This window comes from Arvicanthis niloticus, chromosome 12 (genome assembly GCF_011762505.2).
Source record: "Arvicanthis niloticus isolate mArvNil1 chromosome 12, mArvNil1.pat.X, whole genome shotgun sequence".
In the NCBI taxonomy this organism is placed as follows: domain Eukaryota; kingdom Metazoa; phylum Chordata; class Mammalia; order Rodentia; family Muridae; genus Arvicanthis; species Arvicanthis niloticus.
This window is the reverse complement of record NC_047669.1, coordinates 71,795,684-71,819,612: the sequence shown is the minus strand read 5'-3', so window position 1 is coordinate 71,819,612 and position 23,929 is coordinate 71,795,684. Positions and strand designations below refer to the sequence as shown.

The 23,929-nt window shown below is 46.1% G+C and overlaps 1 protein-coding gene across 1 annotated transcript in view; it reads right to left on the bottom strand.

The window, feature by feature from the left end:
* Hunk (hormonally up-regulated Neu-associated kinase) overlaps positions 1-23,929 on the bottom strand; it is a 109,361-nt gene that overhangs the window by 32,979 nt on the left and 52,453 nt on the right. The window contains exons 3-5 of the mRNA XM_034515774.2: positions 16,412-16,467; positions 10,105-10,240; positions 1,219-1,346 (exon numbers count right to left, since the gene is read on the bottom strand). Coding sequence (XP_034371665.1) covers positions 1,219-1,346; positions 10,105-10,240; positions 16,412-16,467 — 320 coding nt within the window. The remainder of the gene's footprint in view (positions 1-1,218; positions 1,347-10,104; positions 10,241-16,411; positions 16,468-23,929) is intronic.

The window sequence follows — 23,929 nt, the reverse complement described above, 5'->3', positions numbered from 1 at the left end:
TATAAGAGCCAAGGCCATGTGTGGCTCATTCCCTCTCTTTCGGGCACACACCTAGCATGTGATTAGTTGTCATGGACTAAGAGAATGGATATGAAATGATGAATAAATGGATGGATAACTGAATATTTCCCATAATGCTTTGCAGCACTTCCTGACCCTGAGTGCCCTAACGCCTCAATGTGGTGATCCCTTCAATATGTTACGCATTTTCTAACTCTATGAGGTGGGACTCCCATTGTAGAAATATTTGTTCTAGAAGTCAGTACTGTGTCTTCTCTTCCCAAGGACACAGTGCCTCCCCTGGTTCTCAACCCCCAGAGATTAGACATCACTTGCAAGGTCAAAGTATAAGTGGATTAGATAATTGTGCCCAAGAACTGATTTCAAGTTGGATCCATTGACAAGAATAAATCTCGGGTCAGTTTCCCAGATGCTTATAAACCCAAGGGGAAAATACTTAACAGTGGCAAAATAAAATGCTCTGTTTTATCCATGTATCAGAAATGACAAAAATTAAATAATTATCCTTTCTTGGTCAAAAGCCTCATTTCAGCGAACCTAGATTTATTCTAACAGAACAATCAAATGTCCCTCGGAGTGGAGTGGAGGCCTAGGAACTTGATGTGAATTATGAACCAAAGGGAAGGTCAGATTCCATTCATTTACAGAGTCAAAACCAAGTCTTCACTCAAGGCGTTTACCTCCATTTGAAGCTGCTAAAGTCTGAGGGAACTTCTCAAACACGTGTGTGATCGATTGCTTTGAAGTAACCGAACCCACCTATACCTGAAAACTTCAAAAATTCGCATAATAAAACAAATCACAGATCAAACGCAGGATCTGAAACTAAGATCTCAGTGCAATAAACTGACTAATGGAAACTTAAGCTTGCTTATAACCCTCCTCTCCAAGGCAACACTGTAACACAGTGAGCTCTCAAACAGCTGGGCCTGCAGCCACTCCCCAAGCAAAGAACACAAGGCCCTCCTAATATATGTGTTTTGTAGCAAAGACAGAAGGAGAGGCTTAGAGCTTTCAAAGTAAAAGGGGAAATGAGCGCATGTGCAGTGAGTGGTCAGGCTTTAGGGGTGGGAAGCCCAGTGATCTTATTTCTACACAGGGAAGGAACTCACATCAAACCAACAGCACTTCCAAAATGAGTTCAGACTATGCCAACACAGGCGACAGATCCTCGACCCAGAGCAGCAGATGCGTTACCTGTGGACAGCTGGGTTGGAAGGGGATTCATTTCTTTGTCCACCATCTTCTGGTACAGAGCCCTCAGGCTGAAAGGCTCCACAGTGAAAGGCAGGGTCCCGGTCAACATGGCGTACATGTTCACGCCTCTGAAAAGAGAGACATCAGAGTGTGAGAACAGAAGAGGCCCTGGGTGCAGAAGGCACGGAGCACGGGGACAGAGCCAGCTTCTGGCCTCTGCCTCTGGCTAAGGCATCTTTCCAGAATCCTCTCATCATGTCACAGTTGAGGTGTTGACACTGGAAAGGCTGGGGCGAGAACACTGTAAAGTCATACTGAGGGGCTCGGAGATGAGCAAGCGTAGGAAGGGCTGCCTCCAGAGGAGGAACCACACATTCTCCTGTCTATGAATTCAGGCCGAGTATTATCTGGACAACCTAAAATCTCCCAAATTCTGAAACCTCTTGACCACCAAAATGATGTCACAGGCAGAAAATTGCACCTCAGTCTTCATGGGGCAGGTTGTAGTCAAAAGGTGCATAAAGGGGATGGCATAAACTCACCTTTGAGCTGTGTGTATAACGTGTGTGAAACACCAACTTGGGTCCCACACTCAAGATAGTTCACTACATGTATGCAAAGATTCCAAAACCAAAAATAGTTCTGGACTTAAGCATGTGAGCAAGGGACATTCAAGTTGTAATGGGAAGATGTCAACACCAAGACATTCCAGATGAAAGGACATACAATACACCTCGAGGGCATCAAGAACAACCTCACCCGATACCATGACCCACACAGTGGGACTTAAGAGCCAGATGAAATGACACAGGCTCAGAACTACCAGCACTGGGCCAACGAGGGTTTCTGCTTACCCCTCAGCCCTTTGAGACTAAAACCCCACACTCAAAGCCAGTCTTTTGTCCATCTCTTGAACTTAGGAAACTTAGTGACAAAAGTCTTTCCCAGTGTTATTTCTCCTTTGATTATTTGTTGTGAGACTTGGCCTCCAGGCCCTGGCTCAGTATCTGGGCTGTAGTTGAGTGGGCTTAACTGCTTATATCCAAAGCCAAACCAGAGGACAGCGAAGTCTTCTGGGAGGGTTTTATATCCTGGATGTATAAACCTACGATCATGTTGATGAGATTTCCTGATGGGTAAGAAATGACTGCCTGCCAAGAGGTCTCCACTGTTCAAAGGCACGGGGCGGATGTGTTTTTAAAAACAGGCAACAGGATTTCCAGTCAAAACAGAGCCAGCAAGACTGATTGAAATTAAGACCCTTGAGGCCTAATTCCACAGAGGCGCCTCCAGAGTTATGCATTCCATATAATGACAGGTACTGGAGCCCGCAGCCCAGCACAAAGCACTCTCAAATTTCAGATGTAAGCTGAGGCCCAGTTCTCTCTGAACTCAGAATAGAGTCAGGGAGGCAGACACACATTCATTCATTCATTCCACAGATTCTTGCTGGATGCCTCTCGATGACAGAGTACTGTCAGCCAGGCAAGGACACTGCCATTTTGGATGGTGAGTTGAAGAGAAACAGGGAACAGGCAAACCCGAAACAAACACAACCCCTATGAGAGGAGAGCACAGAGAGCAAGCATGTTGGGCTGCACGGCTTTTCACACAAGCGTTCAATTAAGGGAAAAACAAAACAAAACAAAACAAACAAACAACAACAACAACAAAAAAAAAACGGACTTTTAAAACCGGGAGAGCTTCTCAGGTGAGTGTTTTCATGCAGGAGCTTAGATGTCTTCAGTTGGCTGCACATGGCCATGTGAGAAATTACATAAAACCAAGGAGCGAGAGCCAAGAACAGACAAGGCATATGCACAACCAGAGCGCTCTTGGTGTGTGTTCAGTGAAACACGTTCCTCGGGGCATGAAGAGATAGGAACAAAAGGTTCCACAATCGAATAAGTTACTTACACACCGAGGTGTCTTTGCACTGTCATTGTGCTGAGTGAACAACAGGAACCGGTGTGGAGGACCATGGCAGCAAGCACGCACGGTATTGCTGCAAGTCCATACCATGCAGTAGATCTCAAAAACAAAGGGAGTGGGCAACGGAGGCAGGCAGCTTGGAAGGAGAGGTAGGTGAGGACCTGCTGTAAGAACCCGCTTCGCAGTGCTGTGTCTTTGATGTGTTTTAGGTAGAGCCAAACACCTTGGCTTTGAAGGAGTCTTCAGAAAAGAAAACTAAGCAGTCTCAAAACTGTAAGGTCTGTATCTACAGAGAGGCCTTAGACACGGGCCTTAATGGGCGAGAAACCTCTGGCCTCTTCCACAGTTACTGTAGGCCACTTAAACAGTCATCTAACCTTAACGGCAGCCTGCAGGGCTGAATGAGGAGGTGTGGCCAAAGTTAAGTCTGTGTCTTCTGTGCGTCCCTGCTGGAACAAGTGGGTACTCTCACATAGTGAGAACTTTATTATTCACACCATCTAATGAGGAAGTGGGAAAAATGGACTTAGCCTGCGAGTGATGCACCTGTAAGAGAGTCCCGACCGTCCCAGGGCTCCACCTTCCAGAGTGCTCTCCTCACGCCACCGCATCAGCTTTCCCTGAACACTTAAGAGTGCACATTCCTGGGACCAGCTCCAGACTTAGGGAGCCAGAGACTTGGAGGCCAGGCCTGGTAATATGTGGCTTAACAATCACTTCGTGGCCAGTGAGATGGTTCAATAGGTAACGGTGCCTGGCGGACAGGCACTTCAGTGCTGAAATGTGTATCAAAGTTAAAGGAGAACTGTCATGTGTCGTGTCCTCTGATCACCATGTGCCCACCGAGATGAGAACACACACACACAGCACATACACAAAAGCACACGTGGTCAACAATAATGATTTTTTTTTAAATTTCTCTGAATGCACTCAGTCCATTGGGAGAAGAAAACCTAAGTTGTGGGAAAATCAAGTTATCTTAGGACTGCAGAGCTCGGAGCACCTCTGTCTAGCAGGGAGGGCTGCAGACTACAGACCACCCAGTTCCTCTTCAGCACAGACCTCATTGTGTTATGTTAATGTGTTCATTGGAATATTCGGGGCTCCTTAGTCTTGGTAATTTTAGCACGTAAATTAGTTCGGGTACTTTAGCTGTGCCAAGTCATAAATGTACTCCACCTAATTCTGGATTCATGTGCTCATAACACGTAAGCAACAACAACAACAAAAAGCTCACCTGAGCCAACACGTGAAGACCTCAAGACTGCTCTTCACTCAGGGCCAGAATACATCACTCAAGCCTGAAGACACGGCCCTGTCTGTCACCTTTCATGTTATGCCTTGTCTATGGGGGACATGTGGCTTCTTTGTCACGGGTTGAATGCTCTGAATGCCTCCAGAAATCCTCCAGAAGTAGGGTACAGTGTGGTGAGGGAAGGAACCTGCTGAAGGGTTTGTTGACCGTATGAACCAAGAATAACTACTTGAACACCTTTGCAAAACTTTCTTCTAGGAGATCTGAAGATACCAAATCACTTGGCTTCAAAGAATAAAAGAAAGAAAGAAAAAAACCTTCCATAAGTCATTGCTTAATACACTGGTCTCTGCCTCTCTCCCTTATTTACTTTAGACCACAGATAAGGATGAGGGAGCTACTGTGTTCAAGATGGCACCAGGGGACGCCAACCAGCAAGGAAGAGCTTGACTGCCTTACCCAGAGGCTCCCAGTTCTTATAAAGTTTGTCAATTAAAAACTCACACTCCCTTACAGATGGTTTCTCTCACTCCATCCCAAGGTCTTTTGTCCTTAAAATGTAGATAATCTGAGGGCCAAATAGCTGAACCCACAGGAATGCTGTGTCTGCTCTCAGTCAAGCACCAAATAACCTTCTCTGTTGTTTCATCAAAAAATAAATAAATAATGAAACTTTTTTTAATAAAACAAAACAACAAAAACTACAGTTGTATTTGGGACCTATTGCAGTTGACAATGGAAACCCACACTAATAGTCAGATTGCCCTAGGAGATGTTCAAAGAGAAACCAGATTGGACATATTAATTCCTCTCCCCTAGAATTTTCATCCGTGTTTAATATGTGGATAGAGACGAGGCCCCCTCTGACATTTCACAAGTATGCAAGAATACCAAGGGAGACTTGTGGAATGCGGTTTATAACCTCTGTAATCCATAGAATCAGGCGGAGTTTCAAAACATGCTCAGAATTTCCTGAAAAGCCTTTTGAAATATGGCCCAGGGGTTTCCTGGGCTCTCTGCGGCAGACACCGAATCTCTATGACTCCAGGATAGCTAGCTTTGAAGAAAGCCAGCAATTACAGAGCTGGGGAGAGCCACAAGGCAATAGTGCCAATGTGTTCAAAACCAAGAGGAAGTAGAGAGAGTCCTGGCAGGGTGAGAAAACCCTATGGGATAGTGGACATTACGCAGTATTCTGATGTCAAAAGAGAAGGACCTGGTGACAGTGAGAGGTGACAGTGAGGGGTGACAGTGAGGGGTGACAGTGAGGGGTGACAGTGAGGAGTAGTCAGAAGAAAGAAAAGTTCCCTTGGAGTATAGCCTGCAATCTTTGGTACTGAGTCAGAAGGCAAATGCTGGTCCTAATAGTCTTACACATTAAAATATTCTCTAGAGGAAAATTCCTCTGAGAAGAAAAACATAGAGCCAGTGTTCCCTGGAGAGGTTGCCAGAAACTTTACCTAGATGCAAGGAACAAAGCAAGTGTCAACTCTGCCGGACAGGTAGCGAGTGAGGTCCATAGTCCCGGGGCCATGCTACCAGGACCCTCAGCAGCCACCTGCTCACACAGAGAACCTCGGACAGCTAATTTCACAGCCACAGTGACAAACTGAGAATACTGCTTCTTCCCTCTCTCTGGGAACAAGACTTCTGGTGTCTATATTTTTACCCCTAGAGGACCGCTGAAATTCTCAAGCATCATAATATTCTCGAAGTTAAATTATACTCGATCCAAAAGTAAGTATATCTGGTGCCAGACGGTGGTGGCGCACATCTTTAATTCCAGCATTTGGGAGGCAGAGGCTGGCAGGTCTCTGAGTTTGAGGCCAGCCTGGTCTACACAGTGAGTTCCAGGACAGCCAGGACTACACAGAGAAATCCCAGAATTTGGGAGGCAAAGGCAGGCCTGGGGGGTGTCAGGGAAGGACATCTGCATTAAAGTTATTTTCAAATTAGAACATATGCCACTCTGAGGGAAGAGTCAAGAAGCAATAATAAATGTTTGATGCATCAGAATGAACATTCCAGTTTTGTGTCTAAAATCTCAAAGTTCACTGGAAGTGGGAAGAAGGAAGAGGAGGGGAGAGAAGAGAAGGAAAAGAATAAATGTGTGTGTGTGTGTGTGTCTGTGTGTGTCTTGTGTGTGTCTGTGTGTGTGTCTGTGTGTGTGTCTGTGTGTGTGTAAGTCCCTGTCACCCAGCAGGCTCAAAAACCTCTGCAGAGGGGAGTTTGCTTTTGATTTCACAAGTCAATTCTTCAATATGCTGTTTCACAGCAACAAGAAAGAAGGCATTCCGTAATAATGGTATTGGAACAGGGAGAAAGTGGGCTCCATTTCCACTCTCGGCGTAAGCAGCATTGAACTGAATTCTCTTTGGGTTTCCATTTCCCAGTGCTGTCAACAAAGCCATGGGTACCACACAGAAACCTAATCCGTCCTGTAAAGGAAGCTCTGAGGTTTCATGTTTTCACCAAGACCTTAAGAATTGGCAGTGATCAGATGCCAGTACTGCCTGCATGGTACACTCTGCCTGGGACTTCCCCCCTCCCCCCACTTCCCTAACTGGCCAGCTTTGATCAGCTCTCAGGAGCAGGTTAAAGCCCCCCCCCCCCCATTCCCCCACTGCTTTCTCGATTTCATGCACACAAATCCTAAGGTGTTTCATGCACACAGTTTTATGCACACACAATGCTGCCACACTGCCTGATACTGCATCTGTCTACAGGGGACTTGTAGGTAGGTATGTGTCTTGGTCAGCCCAGTCTATCGATACCGTGGTTTAGGCAGGTCTCCACCAAAGGTCCATGTGCTTTTAAAGGCTTGGTTCCCAGGATGGCATTATTAGAAGAAACGGGCTCTTCAGGAGTGGGGTCTACTGGAAATCCTTAAGCAGCAGGAGCATGCTCTGGAAAGGGACCATCGGGCTGTGTCCCCCTTTTCTCTTTGTCCCCTGGCTTGTAACTTTAGCAGTTCTGCCCTATCCCATATTCACACCATCCCCAACCCTGTACCTCACCACAACCCCCAATCAATGAAGCCAATCAATCATAGACTGGAACCTTCGGAGGTATCAGTCAAAATAAACCTTTATCGTGAATCAATCATCCCAGGTATTTGGATATGGCAACGGGAAGTTGGCTAACCATAACAAAATGCCACAGAACAGGAAACTCGAATAACAGACAATGTCTCACAATTCTGGAGGCTGAAAGTCTAAGATTAACATCCAGCAAAGCCAGGTTCTGGTGAGAGTCTCCTTCCTAGTTGGGACAGGACTGTCCTTGTTTTGTGACCTCACATAGCACCGAGATGACACAAGCTCTCTGTGCCTCTTATAAGGACACTAACTGCATCATGGGCCTTTCCCACCTCAATTCATCCAAACCTAACACCTCCCAAAGGCTCAGCACCAAATACCTAGACATGGGGGGAGGGGGGGGAGGGAGGATTTAGGGCTTCAAAATATCAGCTGGGGACTGGGTGACACGATTCAGTTCTTAGAAGTAGCTGCCTGTTATCCCCAATGGCAGAAAGGAAGTCTCTCTTCTGGCTCAAGGTTAGGTCATGTGATTGGCTCTGCCTCCTGAGGCTCCAGCAAAGGAGACACAGAAGCACTCAGCAGAGTCTTGGGTACCACAGCTTGCCATCTTGCTCCTGGGGATTCTTCTACCCTGGCATGAGTGAGATTCTCCATATTACATGTTCTGCTCCCGTGTCTCTCTGCCAGCAAGCCTCCAAGAAGGGTCACCGGGCCTCGTAGAGATTTTACAAGCACCTATAGTGTGCATTATTTTCTTAGAATAATTCCATCAAGGGGACACTAACACAGAAGTTTTGAAGAACCTCAGGAACCACGGGAGGGACCCATCTATGCCGCGATGAGTGACAGAGAACATTTGCTGGCCGCAGACAACAGCTCCAGATACCCAGGCATTGTGACCCAATGTCATCTCCTCTCTTCTTCCCCAGTGTCACCTGCCACCATTACCCCAGACAGATACAGAGTCCCTACTTCTTGACAGACAGCTGGTGGCCATGAGCAAGGGGAACTGGATAGAACCATTCTTTGGGAGCAGGACCCTTGGTCACAGGACTGAGAGATGGGGTGTCGACGGTTGCTAAATATGAATTCCTCTCCCTGGCCAAGCAACTTGGCAAAAGAACAAAAGTAAAGTCCAACCCTTCTCAGCTGGTGCCTTCGTCTCCACATGGATAACGGACTGGCTTCTGTGTCAGAAGAGGTGACAGAAGAGCCAAAGACTGACACCCTCCTCTACGTACTTTCTACACTCAGGAGATTTTCGCTTCATCTCACTGCGTTGACATGCAGAGCAACACAATACCGTCTGTTCCCTTAAGAGCCTCCTGACCTCAGGAGCAAACTGTCACCAGGAGGTAAAGACTGTGTGCAGGCACAGGGGTCCTCAGGGGAAAACAGGCAGAGTCCACAGGGGGCTGCTGAATAAAGTCTGGGTGCCAGATTGGAACGAGGGATGGAATAGCATTCCAGCAAAGTTAACACGGATGGGAACAAGGGGGAAGAGCCAAGCGGAGGGTGGGGGCCAGGCAGGTCCAAAGAGGTGGGCAGCAACAGACGGACTTAAAGCTTGTGCTTACAGAGTTATGGTAGGATCTGTTGGTTTGATTTTGTTTTAGTGTGTGTGTGTGGGGGGGTGTGTATATGTGGGGGGAAGTATGTGTTGTGTGTCTATATGGCATGTGTGATGTGTGCTTGCCTATTTGGTCTGTGTCTATATGTGTGTGTGTGTGTGTGTGTGTGTGTGTGTGTGTCTGTGTGGTGTGTATATGTGGGGGGAAGTATGTGTTGTGTGTCTATATGGCATGTGTGATGTGTGCTTGCCTATTTGGTCTGTGTCTATATGTGTGTGTGTGTGTGTGTGTGTGTATGCTGTATACATGTATATAGGGTGTGTGTGTATGTGGTATGTGTATGGTGTATAGTGTGTATGTCTGATGATATGTGTGGATGTACATCCACATGCCTGCGTGTTTGTTTTGTTTTGCTGTGTATGTGCATGTGAGTGTGTGTGCACGCGCAAGCCTGTATGATGTATGTATTTAGTGGCATATGTATGTGTATATACATGTAGATGTATGTTTGTTTAGCTTGGATTTTATGGTGCAGGCCATTGAACCTAGAGCCTGCCATGTGCTTAAACAGGGTTTACGTCTAGCTGCACTTCTACCTATTTTTTCCTTTTTATTTTGAGGCAGAGTCTCATTCAGTTGCCCAGGGGGCCTTAAACTCACTCTGTAGGCCAGGCAGAGCTTGAACTTGAGATGTTCCTCCCTCAGCCTCCCAGGTAGCTTTGACTTCACTGCACCCGGAGGCCTGGCTTTATGAAACAGTTTTACATGAGAACAGGGATGGCTCGTGGAACATCAATGCAAGGTCTGTGAAGACTTGGCTGGGTTTTCTGCTTTTCCCAGCTCCTCAATGAAATGTTTGCAAATGCCATTTTGAAAGTTTATTTAAAAAAAAAAATGTCTGGAAAGAAAAAAGGGAACCTGGGCTCTGAGAACCACGGGTGATGGATTCCATGGTACATACGTACATTTTTGTCAGATAGTGAGACACTGTTTCACACACACACACACACACACACACACACACACACAAAGGGACATGGGACCTCAGGAGGGAACACCAACCCACTTTTACAAACTGGATACTCACATTGACCAGACATCAATTTTGGGGCCGTATTTCTTCCTGGCAAGCAGCTCTGGAGCAGCGTAGGCGGGGCTGCCACACTGTGTGCTGAATGGGTCCGAGTAACCCAGGATCCCTGCACAGTTGCTCAAACCGAAGTCTGCAGAGAGAACACGAACATGAATTATTATAATTCAGAGAATAATTCTCTGAATTATTCAGAGAACATAAACTCTGAATTAGAAAACTGGGGAGAAAAAAAAACGAGGAGAGAAGAAAAAAAAAAACAAAAAACAAAAAAAAAACAGAGAGCAGGAAAGGAAACATTGTCTCAGGCTAACACATAATTTAACATCCAGCAGGAAACCCCGCCAGCTGCAACCCTTAACCTCTGATAGACTTCTCAAGACAAAGGCGTGCCGGGTGGCGGCTCTCTCGGCTCCCTCGCTTCGGTGGAACACTTTACATCAGCGCTCACTGCACAATCCAGCTAGACCTAACAGTGTGATGAGCCAAAACATATTTCTACCGAGTCTTGTAAATGAGTCATGCAGGGTAAGGAGAGAGTGTTAGCTTTCTAGGACTGAAGCACGCAGGGAGAGCATGCTGAGATTCTGGCTGCCTGGTGACCAGGCTGGGGAAAACTGAATGGAGACTGATTGTCTCCTGCTGGCCACTGCATCCCTGACCGCTTACAGCTGACTTCTTCAGCTCGGTCTCATTTCATTAAAGTTTTTAAGAAATTCCTTCCAAAGGTATACTGTAGTTTGAAGGGGCCGGAGGGCAGGAAACACAGTTTAAACAGCTCCACATGTTAGCTGGAGAAACTGCCCAGCAGAGCTGTGATGCCAACCAGACTACGTGACCTCATGGCGTTGCTTTTCTTAGATTAGGAAGGCATCTGGGAGGCCAGCAGGGAAGCCCCAGAGTGCCTCACAGCTCCTTTGGGTCTATTACGAGTTTTGTGAACTCTGTACTTTTTGATCTTTAAAGATACTGCGACCGGAGGGTAATTAGAGAGCTGTTAGTGTCCGTCCTCCTCCCCTATCTTTCTTCAATCTTTGTTGATCTCAGAATTAAGAGCTGAGATCCTGGGTCATCCTTTGAACTCCACTGCAAATACTGAGCTCTCAATGCGCCAACATAAGACTCCCAAGCTTCAGGGCAAGCCAGAGATTGCCTCTGAGGCTGGAATGGAGCCCTATGCTTACGCATGTCTCCACCCGCAAGTGCGTGCCCACCACAGAAGCCATGGAGAAAGCTCAAGAAATGACAAAAAGAACAGGAGAAAATTGGGAGGGTGAGAAGCCACCCACAGGTCACAAGGATGAGACTAGAGAGCTCCCTAACAGCTGTTGCAGTGAACTGAATAACTGGATGGCTTGTCCAAAGAGAACCCTGGAACTCTCTCAGGCTCGGAAGAACACCAAGAGGCTCCAGAGGAAGAATCGGAGCCTACATTAGGGCTGTAACCAACCAACCAACAGGAAATCTGTGTTCCAACACTGAACTTTCTCTTCTTTTGTTTTGATTGTATTCACCTCCCAACTCTGGTCCCTCCTCCTGACTCCTTACCTTTACCCTCTACCCTGCCCATTTCCTGTCCCTTTATCCAATTTGCCCCACAAGGAACCACAAGATCTGCACAGAAAAGCCTTTAGCTACAAATGACAGTGGCCTCCCATCTGAACAGGCAAAGGGGAGAGGCCCTGTTCCCGGATCCCAGGAGAGCAGGGGAGAAAGAGAAGTCATAAGGCTAAAAGGGCTCTCTAAGAACACCTACCATGACAGACTGGAGACAATAGACCAGCATTACCTGGAGTCAACGTTTTAAGGAAAGTTGCCTATTAAAAGCCCAGTCTGACAGCAGTCCCAGAAAAACGTGTCTCTAAGTTTCCAAGATTAGAGGCAAAGATCCCATTCCTCAGGTCAAGAGGGGCCCTGTTACAGCAAAGGGCAGCCTCTTCCAGACCATCTCCTCCCTTCCCCCACCCCGAATCTGGTCTATCGAGAAGGTCAAGATAAGAGGCCAGATCACCCTCTACTGTCCCAGGCCAGTTAGGGAACAGAGCCTGGCCTTATCTTAAGAGCGCATTTTCAAGCAGATAAAACCGGGAAGGATTTGGAAAGCGGAAGGGCTCAGAACCTGCATTTAAAAAGTTCTCACCATCTCAGCCAAGAACACTCGGTTTTTAAAAGACATCGTAGGGAAATAAACGGCAGAATGTTTCACATTCGTAATTATGGTTATTAAAGTTTTACACATATGCCTATAATTAGAATGGGGGGAGGCTGGAGAGAAATCTGCCTCCCGGTAACATCAGATAGGTTGGCCTCAATTAGATTCGGTAAATACATAAGCTAATTATCACTCGACTTTCTGAGAGCTGCAAAATGCAATCTCAAAAGAAGACCCTGGTGGCTTCACTGCTCTTCTAAGCTCTAGCTATCTCCGTGGGTGAAGGAGCATCCCCAGACATCAGGCTGCCTTCGCTCTTTCCCCTTCTTCCTCTCTTCTTTTTGTAAGAAGAAAAATACATGATCGAATCAAAAATCTTACTGCTGATAACTCTAGCTAATTTGAAACATGGAATAAGTTTATTTAAACCAAATGGCTTCAAAAACAGGGAAACTATTAAGAAATGGTAATGGCTGTAATCCTCTTTGAAAACCACCTAAATAAATCCTTTGAAGAAAACAGGTTCAAAGAGCCTTCAAGTTAACACAATAATAATAAGGCTTAGTAAAGACCTTTGATCCTCTCTGCCCATCCCGGAGGCAAGAAAACCTGGTAAGATACTGGCCTCTCCTCAACACCAGGGAAGCAGAAGAATGAAACACCTACTTACCTTCCAGGCTATACAATGTATCTTTCATTTATAGTATTATTTAGGTCGTTGTGAGGTGAGAGAAGGAAGAGACTAACAGAAACCCAATGACCAGAGCCTTCTTCTTCACAACTTTGTGTGTCCTGGCTTATGACACCAGGTCATTTTCCAATAGGCTTGGCCCATCTTGTACTACCAAATTAAGTTTGGCCTAAGATGTTTCTGTATGTTTTAAGTTTGGACTGAAGGCCTTCCTCTGCATGGTGACCAATCATCCACTGTGACAGGTGAATAGACTGTAATCCACTCTTACAATAAGGATCCGAGTCTGCACTCGTCGCCAGCTGTCAGCTGTAGAAGCCATGCCCTTGGAAGGCCGCTCTTATCTGCAACCAATCGGGTTCTCTGTGCCTCATTTCTGTGCATCATTCCCTTTACTTCAGCCACAAGCGGGGGTAGGGCAGGATCTTCCAAACTAGAGTCGGGACTGCTGCCTACTGCTAGAAAACCTCATAGATAAATTTGGTCTGAGCAACTAGTTGCACCTTATCTTTTTTACAGTCTTGAAGACTTGAAATACTTGGTTAGATGTTAATTTTACGGTTACCAGCCAAGAGGTGAGAACCCACGGAAGATGAATGGAACCAACCATTCCTGGTCTAAAAAGCAACCGTCACACTTCCTGAGATGAGAATTCCAGGCGAAAGATCAGGTATGCAGTCCCTTCAGACTGCCTGCTTATGTTTCAGAAAGCCTTTTCCAGACTATCTCTGGCACCTGCTATTTCAGTGAGTGGACCTCAGCGCTGTGGGTGCAGCCTTTGGGAGATTGCTGGCCTATCTTAACCATGATGAGTTCTTCTGAGGAAGGCCTGTATCAATACAGAGGGAGGCCTGTCTTTTGTAGCAGCTTTGCTTGTACAACAGGACCGTTTTTCAAGTGGTTATCTAGGGCTACCGATTGACAGAAAGAGAAAAGGCGCTGAGGCAGAGAGTGAGGGAAAGACAGAGTGGATGGTGGCCTGACAGGGTCTGGAAACTCTCCACAGGGGAGGAGCGCTTTGCTTGCCTCAGTGGCCTCGTCTACAAGATGGAATGTTACTGTGACAGCACCCCAGCCCTTGCCAAGCTTGTCCTCTCAGAATCTCTGCTGTTAAATCAACTGACACTGTCACCTCTACAGTTTCCAAAGATGAATCATACGTTAGCCATGAATGGGTGGGATGGCCTTCCCTCTACCCCCTTACCCTCCAGGGGCCACTTTTGCTAAAGGCTAGAGATCCCAGAGAGCTGGACTAGAAAGATCCTGCAGGCCTTTCAGCGGTGCCTCTGTTCACTGCTGTGTCTGTCTGTCAGGACAGCCACGGTGGAATAGTGAAGCAATTTAACAAAAAGAAAATCATTGGTCTGGTCTAAGAACCTGCTAAAAATAGGGTCCTTAAAGGGCCTTTTTAGGGTGGAGAAGATTGGTTTCCTCATAACTGTTAATTTTCCACTAATGGGTAAATCCATCAACAGCTGTCAAGATGCCGACTCTCCTGGGAAAATGGGCTGGAGTCCCTGCAGTCTATCCTTTACAGGGAACTGAGTTAGATTCAAGATGCCAATGGGTCTTTTCAAACCATCTAGGCAGAGGAAATTACTTGCATTTGAAGTAGGAAAAGAAAGGAAATGGAGATGTGGTGCTGGCTGCCTCATGGCTAGGGCAGGGTGAAATTGACAGCCAAGAGCAAACACACACACACACACACACACACACACACACACACACACACACACAATCATCAGCAAAAATAATCCAGTTCTTCCAGAACAGTCATGGGGGATTTACTTAGGATCCTGAATTAGGGACCAATCACAACCTCTAATAACCTTCCCGCCTTCCTGCAGTGAGTCCGAATTCTAACCACCCCTCTCCAGGCCCCTCTCTCCACAGCTCCCAACCCCCACCAACCACTACATTTGGGTAGGGTTATATTTAAAAAGGGAAGGTGGGTTTCATTTTTCCTTGTTTGGGGCTTTCTCAGATACACAGAAAAGTGGACTAAGATTCAGGTGACATTTCTGAGCCAAACTATTTCTAGTAGTAATAATACATTTTCTTGTTAATTCATATTTTAAAAAGAGAGAGAGAAAAAAAAAACCTTCTACAAAGTTGAGGAGTGTCAGGAGTTAAGAGCACCAAGTGCTCTTGCAGAGGACTGGGGTTCAATTCCCAGAACCCATATGGTGGCTCACAACCACTGAAACTTCAGTTCTAGGGACCCAGTGCACTCTTAAGGACTCCATGGGCACAAATGTGGTGGACAGATATACATGCAGGCAACATGCATATACTTAAAAATATCTAGGGGAGAGGGAGGGAAGAAGAGAGGGACACAGAAAGGAAGGTCTGTCAGTAAGAACTATTTGAATTGAAGTCACAGTTTGAGGAGCTCAGAGGATGGCTCAGTTAGTGTTTGCCCTGGGGACCTAAGTTTGGATTCCCAGCACCCAAGTAAACAGCTGGTCATGATGGAGCATGGGCTCCTAGATGCTCCCTGATGCTCCCTGGTGCTCTCTGGTGCTCCCTAGTGCTCTGGTGTTCCCTGGCCACACAGCCTGTACTGGCTGGTTTTGTGTGTCAACTTAACACAAGCTGGAGTTATCACAGAGAAAGGAGCTTCATTTGAGGAAATGCCTCCATGAGATCCAGCTGTAAGGCATTTTCTTAATTAGTGATCAAGAGGGGAGGGCCTAGCCCATTGTGGGTGATGCCATCCCTGGGCTGGTAGTCCTGGGTTCTATAAGAAAGCAAGCTGAGCAAGCCAGGGGAAGCAAGCCAGTAAGAAACATCCCTCCATGGCCTCTGGATCAGCTCCTGCTTCCTGACCTGCTGGGTTCCAGTCCTGACTTCCTGTGGTGATGAACAGCAATGTGGAAGTGTAAGCTGAATAAACCCTTTCCTCCCCAGCTTGCTTCTTAGTCATGATGTTTGTGCAGGAATAGAAACCCTGACTAAGACACAGCCTAATCAGCTGGGTTAGTTCTGCGTTCAGTGAGACCCTGTCTCAAAAATAAAGTGGAAAATGACTGAGGAAGATATCCCAATACTGACCTCCACCCTCCATGCCCACGCCTATACACACGTGCACACACACACACACACACACACACACACACACGTCAAACATATACCACACATACATAGAAGAAGTTATTAAAAGTCCAAAGAGATGTGACCAGCAAATATTTACTGGGAACTATAAAACTCATTCCACAATCCAACGACACTATTTTTTTATCTTATTTTTATCTTATTTCAACTTATTATTTAAATAAATTATTAAATTACTTTAAAAATTAATTTTAATGATCAAAACTATAACTAAACATTAGAAGTACAAGGGATAATATAGAAAAGTCTTGTCTTAGGATTAGACATAGATCACGGACAACTTTCAAAGTTAATAACTGACAACACAACATTTAACAGGTAATCTTGGTTAAAAAAAAAAGTCATACCAATCAGCTTGATATTATTGTCTTCATCTAATAGCAAATTCTCGATCTTCAAGTCTCTGAAATAAACAAAACCACACATTTCAGATAAGCATTTGAAAGAGCAGAATATGTCACCTCGCTCCTGAAATGAGTCAACATTCTTACAGCTCCTTCCAACCCACCCCCAGCCCCTTCTGCTGAAACCTAGTCATTGAGTAAACGTCCGTAGGGCAGGGTATCACTAATTGCATCAACTATAAACGCTAAAAGATCTCAGGGACTACAGTACAGCAAGGGCAGGGAAGATGGGGAGCAGTCTCCAGAAGTGGACTCGACATCTGAAAGTTAAACATAAACGACAGAAGAAATAAAAAGCAGGCATACAGCATGCCACACAGGTGCTGCCTGGGTATCAAAGAATAGAAAGGCTGGGTTCTGTGACAGTGTGAACAGCAGCAATCCCTGTCACCAGTGGATCTGAGGAAGCGCTTAAACAAAATAAGGCAAGAGGGCTGAGCAGATAAAGACACTTGCAGCCAAGCCTGACTACCCAAGTTCAATTCCCCAGTACCCACATGGTGGAAGGAGAGGTCGGACCAGCTCCTGCAAGCTGTCCTCTGACCGTCACACATGCTACAGTCCACCCCGCCCTGATTCACACCAATAAAATAAGTACAAAATAAAATCAATAAAAACTGAAAGCAGATTTAATTAATCCTTTCCACAGCCTCCACGGGCCTCTCTTTCAGAGTAGCTGTCAGGGCACGTTGGCAGATGATAACGTTCTCATCTATTTAGCAAGCAGATGTTATCACAGGTGGGATAATGGACTCCACAGATGTTGGCATCCAATCCCTGGTGTCGTGCCTGCATGCTAACCTGACAGGAAGAAAGGGAATTGAGCTTGCAGATGGAATGGGGAGTTCCTCTGACAGTAGGTGACGTCACTCATTGACAGTGGAGACCAAGAGCAAGTAAGCCAGCCATCCAAGCTGGACACTTGGGCGCTGTGCTAGCTGACTGTAGGCTCCTGTAGGGAACAGGCCTGCCTTTCTCTCCATTGCACCATCGAATCCTTGCACATTGTAGGTGAGTCGGTAACTAACACAGAGAGAAGCTAGATTACCAAAAAGACCGTCTGGGCTCTGGAGCTGCGGCAGCTGCCTCATGTGTATAGCGCCCCAATACGATCCCTAGCACCACAAATAACAACAACACACCGCAACCAAACAATCAAACTAACCAAAACAACAACAAAATTAGACCAAAGAGAACCGCCTGGGTTTCAGAGCTGAAATCTACATGTGTACGAAGGTAGGTATGGGAGCCATTTCAAACCCATCTCAGTCAACACATGAATTCTGGGATCTCAGGCTGAACTATCAACTCTGACATATACTGAATGCTGACTAAGAATACATTTCTAGGGGCTAGAGAGATGGCTCAGCAGTTCCGAGCACTTACTGCTCCCACAGGGGAGCCAGGGTCAGTTCCCAGCACCCACATGTTGGCTCACAACTGTCCCTGACTCCGGTTCCAAGAGCTGACACCTTCTCCTAGCCTCCTCATGCCCGCTGAGTGCATGCAGGCAAAACGTTCATACACATAGAATTTAAAAACTTACTTTTAGCAATGCTTCTCCATAAATGTCCATCTGCACACACGTTTATACATTGTCTGCTAGCACTGGCCCTGATTTAATGTCCTTACCTTGGAATAGAGAAATCAGATCTAATATGGGGAACTTGAAAATCTAATAATGAAACAAAAATGGCAGCTGACACCTTACACCAATGTCTGTAAATAGATGAACATCATCAAACAGGACAGTGATGTCCCAATGAGAGGACAGTGGCTTACAGCCCAATTCCAGTGCTGCCAGCCTGTCCATTTGCAAGAGAAGCCAGAAGTCTCCATTCGGTCACAATTTTTAAACGCTGGTAACAAACTTGATTGTAAAACAATAATAACAACACTGTGCAGCCAAGCTTGAGTCAAGATCTGAGCTGCCAGCGACCAATTCTCAACTCAGTATGAGAAAGAGATGAAGCTCGAGAAAGATAAGAGACTATCCAAGGACCAGGCAGAACACTGGAGAGAAAAAAAAAAAATCAAATCAGTGTGTACAGGCTCCCCCAAGGGGGGCAGCCATTTGCAGCAGGATTGGGCAGAAGGAACTAGAAGATAGCTTCTTTAGAACACCCGAGGGTGGATTTCAGAATGGGAAGAATCAAGAAGTCAAATGGAGAAAAAAATGTGGACTCAAAACCAGAAGGCTACGGAGAGCCCTGGGGCCTGATATGTGAATGAAGGGTGTGTTAACATCCAGGTAGAGGGGAAAAAAAATATGTCTATGTCTATTTGTATGTGTATGTTTATGTATATATACATACACATGTGTGCATATGTGTGTATATATTTATACATACATATGCATACATGCATAATGTATGTATGCATATATACATTATCCTCTGAATGTATACACAGCTGGGGAGAAACACTGTATACCTTCAGCTCCAGCAGAACAGTGCACAATCCACTTGAAACTGCTTTTAAACAGCATCACACATATCCAAACTCGAAGCCCCCCTAAATGTGATGCAGCCCCACCCGCATTCCCACTGGTGGATCCCGCCCCTTTGAGTCAGGATTTTAGAAAACACGTATGTGAATTTTCAGGGATAGGATAGAACTACCAAGTCTCTCTGGCTTCTGTTTAGCTTTGAAGTTGCAATATCACATCAGACTCTAAAGTTGCATGGAGCCTCCGATTCAAGCAGTCCCAACACCACAAGAACAAAAGATGGTACACTAAAACGTCCACACAATCCACTGGGTAGCTCTGGCTGACTGAGCACTCTTGTGTAGACCAGTCTGGCCTAAAACCCAGAGATCTGTCTGCCTCTGCTTTCCAAGTTCTGGGAGTAAAAGTGTGTGCTACCACAGCCAACCCTAACTTTAGAATTATTACACACACACACACACACACACACACACACACCCCTCACATTTCATGAAACAGTTTCACTACCATTTGTCAAGATAGAATCAGGAGTTCCTTGGGTCAACATGGTAGCTTCCTGAAGAAGACATTTACAATGGAACTCTCGAACTCCCCAGTAAGCTCTTGCCACTGAACACATCACAGGCTAACACTGTATAAATGCATATCTGTGTGGGTTGATATTGTTGAAACCCTAAACCATAAGCACCCACTTAAAACCTCCATTAATCAACCACCCAAAGGGTCCCTTTCGATGTCATCTCTCAAGCCCTCACGACTGGAAGCCGTTCTTCTTGAAGTTGTGGTGAATGTCCTGTCCCCCGTCTATCTCTCTCTCTACCAGATTCCTAGAGCCCCGGAGTCATTGGTGACTCTGAGTCTCCCGTGTCCTCTGTCACTACAGCTTGGTTGGGGAAAACATCATGGCTTCCACCTTGCCCCTGTGATGAGAGATTTGCAGAGATTCTGAAAGGGGTGCTCTCTTTCCCAGGGATAATTGAGACTTTTATTCAAGCATTTACGGTAATTCCAGCTGGCAGGCAAACACACAACAGTGCAGGAGGACAGCCCAAAGTGGACTCAGTGAAGATTGAACACACAGCCACAGAGCTATTTCAGTCTAAGGCAAAGCCATGGTTTGCATCAAGTGAAATAAGGCCCCCTGGCCTAATGGAAGTCACAGTCGGACATTAAAGGGAGAGAAAAAATGTTCAGAACAAATATTGTGCAGAAAAACAGCTTAAGGAGTCAAGGTAAAAAAAAAAAGTAATTGCCACAAATAATAAATGGAGGCCGGGAAACTCTGGGGCCGTGAATGCCTAGAGAAGAATGGCAACAATTAGGACTAGCACAGAAAAGAAACACTACAGAGGAAAAACAAAACAAATACAAAACCCGGGAAAAGTTAATAAAACCTAGAGGGGTCTAAAATATAATTATTCAGTAAACAGAGAATAAAATCAGCTCACTTTTTCCCGTTCAGTAATCTCCCTAGTGACCAACGCCAGTCCCCAGGAGACATGGGTAGAACAGACCTAGTTAACTAGGGTGTCCATCCAGATTATACCCTTGTTCTAGAGGATTCCAGTTAGCGCCAGTTTCACTACCAGGATGTCCCGAGGCCAGCAGGCCAGCAGCGGGGAGATGAAGTCCCTCGCCTGCTTTGCAAGAAGACTGCTTCCCTGAAGACTCTTGAGACAAAGGGTCCCATGTCCAAATTTGGGGGAAGGCTTTTTTTTTTTTTTTTCTTGAGATGGAGTGGAGTGGGGGGGGTTGAGGGTTAATAAGGTGTTTTGCTATGTCATTCAATCTGACCTTAAACTTCTGGCAATGCTCCTGCCTCAGCTACCCAAGGGTGGGATTATAAGCACATACTACCACCCCTGACTTAATGTCCAGTGTTCAAATGTTGTCTTTACCTGGCTACTGTAAGTCCTCTCTAGTCACAAGATCTCCAGGCTTACACCCAAAATATATGGAGGGGGAGAAAGATTTCTTGTGAGGGAGTACACAGACTCTTTCCTTGCTGTTGACAGGGTAGGGTAACATTAGCATGGTATTTGCACTGGTCTAGCTATTGTTATAAGTAATCTAGAGATGTCCAAGGGTTCTTTGCAAACACTAGATAGGTTATTTCATATAGGAGACTGGAGTATCTAGAAGACGGATGTGAGGGATTGGCTGGCGGTCACGTGACTGGTGGTCACATGACTGGCGGTCACATGGCTCTTTGTGGAGCTGTTCTGTCATGACCAGGATGGCACAGATCTCCCAGGGGCACAGAAATGTACACTGCAGTGAACCCTAATGTCAGCTACAGTCTTCAGTTAACGCTGCTGTCTACATATGAGCTCCCCAACTAAAACAAGGGTGCCATGGGTCCCTGAGATCTGTAAGTAGACAGAACATGGAAAGGGAGGGGAGGGGAGAGGAGGGGAGGAGAGGGAAAGAGGAAGAGGAAGGGGAAGCTAAAAGGAAAGGGAGACCTTGGAGTTTCTGTGCAATTTTTCTACAAACTAAGTCGATAATCTTTTCAAAGTAGTCTTTATGCTTTGTGTTAAGAACACGCTAGGCCTCCCTCAGGTGTTCACTGAGGCACAGCCTTCATTACCTGACATTATTATCCAAGTCTGTTCTGAACAATGGGCCACTCAAATGCTGTCCAGCTGCTCAGTCATAACCAAAGAGGCCACAAATGATTCAGAAAAAAAAAATCACAAAAATCAAGGCATATTCTTGAGCAGCAAAAAAGGAGGGTAAACTTACTCATAAGGCTTTTTTGCATTTGTGGTATAATGCATCTTTTAAAAATTACTGCCATTGTCCAGAAAAACCAGCTCCGTCAGACTCCTAAGGCCCAATGCAAGCTGGGACCTCGTCTAGATCCATCACAAGAGTAGAATGCCTGGTCGTATTATATGCCAGATTTACCCTATGGGAAGAGGGGCGCCAACAGTAGACAGGTGAAGGAAGGCTTGGTTACATGTTAGTGGCCCTTGACTGGATTCATCACGTTTTTAACGGGGGTGGGGGGGTGGGGGTGGGGGAATATGAGGGAGACCTTCTTTCCACCTCACAACAGCAATAAAACATAAACAGGTTCACTTCCTCACGGCAGGTTTTTCCCCAGGGCTAGTTCATGGAAGTCACTTTTTCTGGGCTACAGGGCTTCAAAGAGGAGGAAGGCTTATTTTGATGAATGTGTCCTCAGACTCAGCCATGTTGGCACAAATGTCTGTCGAATAGAGTGCCGTTGGGTATGTGCCATATTGTTCTGCCTGTCACCTTTGATGGACAAGTAGGGAGTACAGGTCATTGGTTGCTCATTATTTTTCCCTTTGTTATGTAACCAAGAGGAGCGTGTTAAGTGAAATAAGCCAGACACAGGAAGAGAAATACAGACATTTGTTCCCAGACATTTGTGGATGATGCAAAAGAAGAGGCTTCCTCTCAGTAGGAGGCAGAACAGTGGTTACTAGAATCTGGAAAGGGTTGTTGGAGGAGGGCTGAGAGGGGTCAGTGATATAGGGGCATCGTGGCAGGGTGGCTTCAGCTGACAACAGTCTAGTGTGGACTGAAAAACAGATACAGGACCGGCTTTGGAATCTTCTCCCCACAAGGAGATGATGTCTGAAATGATGATTGCTAATTACCCTGATTTGACCTTCACACACTGCACATACCTATGAAAGCATCCCACCGTTTAAAAGGGAAGAGTCATTGAAACCTTTTGTACTAAGTAAGGGTGGGGGCTCCCCTCATGCTGAAGTAAGTGTTTGGTGGGGTTCACAGAGATGCACAGTGGAGTCACAGGAAGCCTCACCCGCCAACAGGCCCTTTGTTGTAGGCCCTTACCAAAAAATAAATCATCCATAACCAAAAGGCTCACCCCAAGGTTCTTTTCCACCCACCCAAACTATCCTGTGAATTTTTGGAAAAGATAGTCATCTTGAATTTGGGGAGACTAAACTATAAAGAGTCCCAGCTATTGCCTTCCTGGACAGAGAAGTGTGACATCAGAGAGAGCCAGAGAGGACGCCTGTTGTCATAGACATCTGGGTACTGATTGGGTGTGGACAATTACACAGATCCGGTGGGGGGGAGGGGAGACACAGGAGGGGGAGCAGGTGTAGATATGAGCATACATGTGGCCACTGTGTGCTTGTGTGTGTGAGTAAGTGCACATACACACTCACATGTGACAGCATTATGTATGCATGCCTGTGGAAGAAAACAAGCACGCATGGGGCACGCATACATGCATGCGTACACATACATGTGTGTCCTAGTATACAAAAGTGTGAATGATCACGCGCACAGATGTACATGTGGATAGGATAGATATGAGTGTGTGTGTGTGTGTGTGTGTGTGTGTGTGTGTGTGTGTGAAACATGATATAGGTCAACTGACAGAATCCCGTACTAATCACACACACACTCCCCCTCTTGTGTCCCCCCCTGTTCCACTGGATCTGTGTAATTGTCCACACCCAATCAGTACCCAGATGTCTATGACAACAGGCGTCCTCTCTGGCTCTCTCTGATGTCACACTTCTCCGTCCAGAAAGACAATAGCTGGGACTCCTTATAGTTTAATCTCCCCAAATTCAAGATGACTACCTTTTATTCAAGATGATCCAGTATCTTTATAGAGCAGACTGGCAAAGACACAGGAAGTCTGACCCCTTGCCCACCATAGGCTAAGCAGTGGAGACAGTACACAGAGAGGTGGTCTGGACAATCTGAGTCCAGGCTGCTGAGCGTACGTGTCAATCCACAGAGGGCATGGACTATAGTTGTGGCAAGACCGACCATTTGTGACTCTGTTTTTCAAATCCAACTACACACAAAACCTCTCTCTGCTCTAGCCAGCAGCTGCAGACAGACGTTTGCTCCCCACAGAAGGCCCTGGGATCCCTGGGATCCCTGGGATCCCTGGGATCCCTGGGATCCCCTGCAGTTCCTGGATGAGAGCAGACAGAATTCCACCTCTCACCTGCCTAGCCTTTTCCTCTGCTGAGAAACAACTCCTA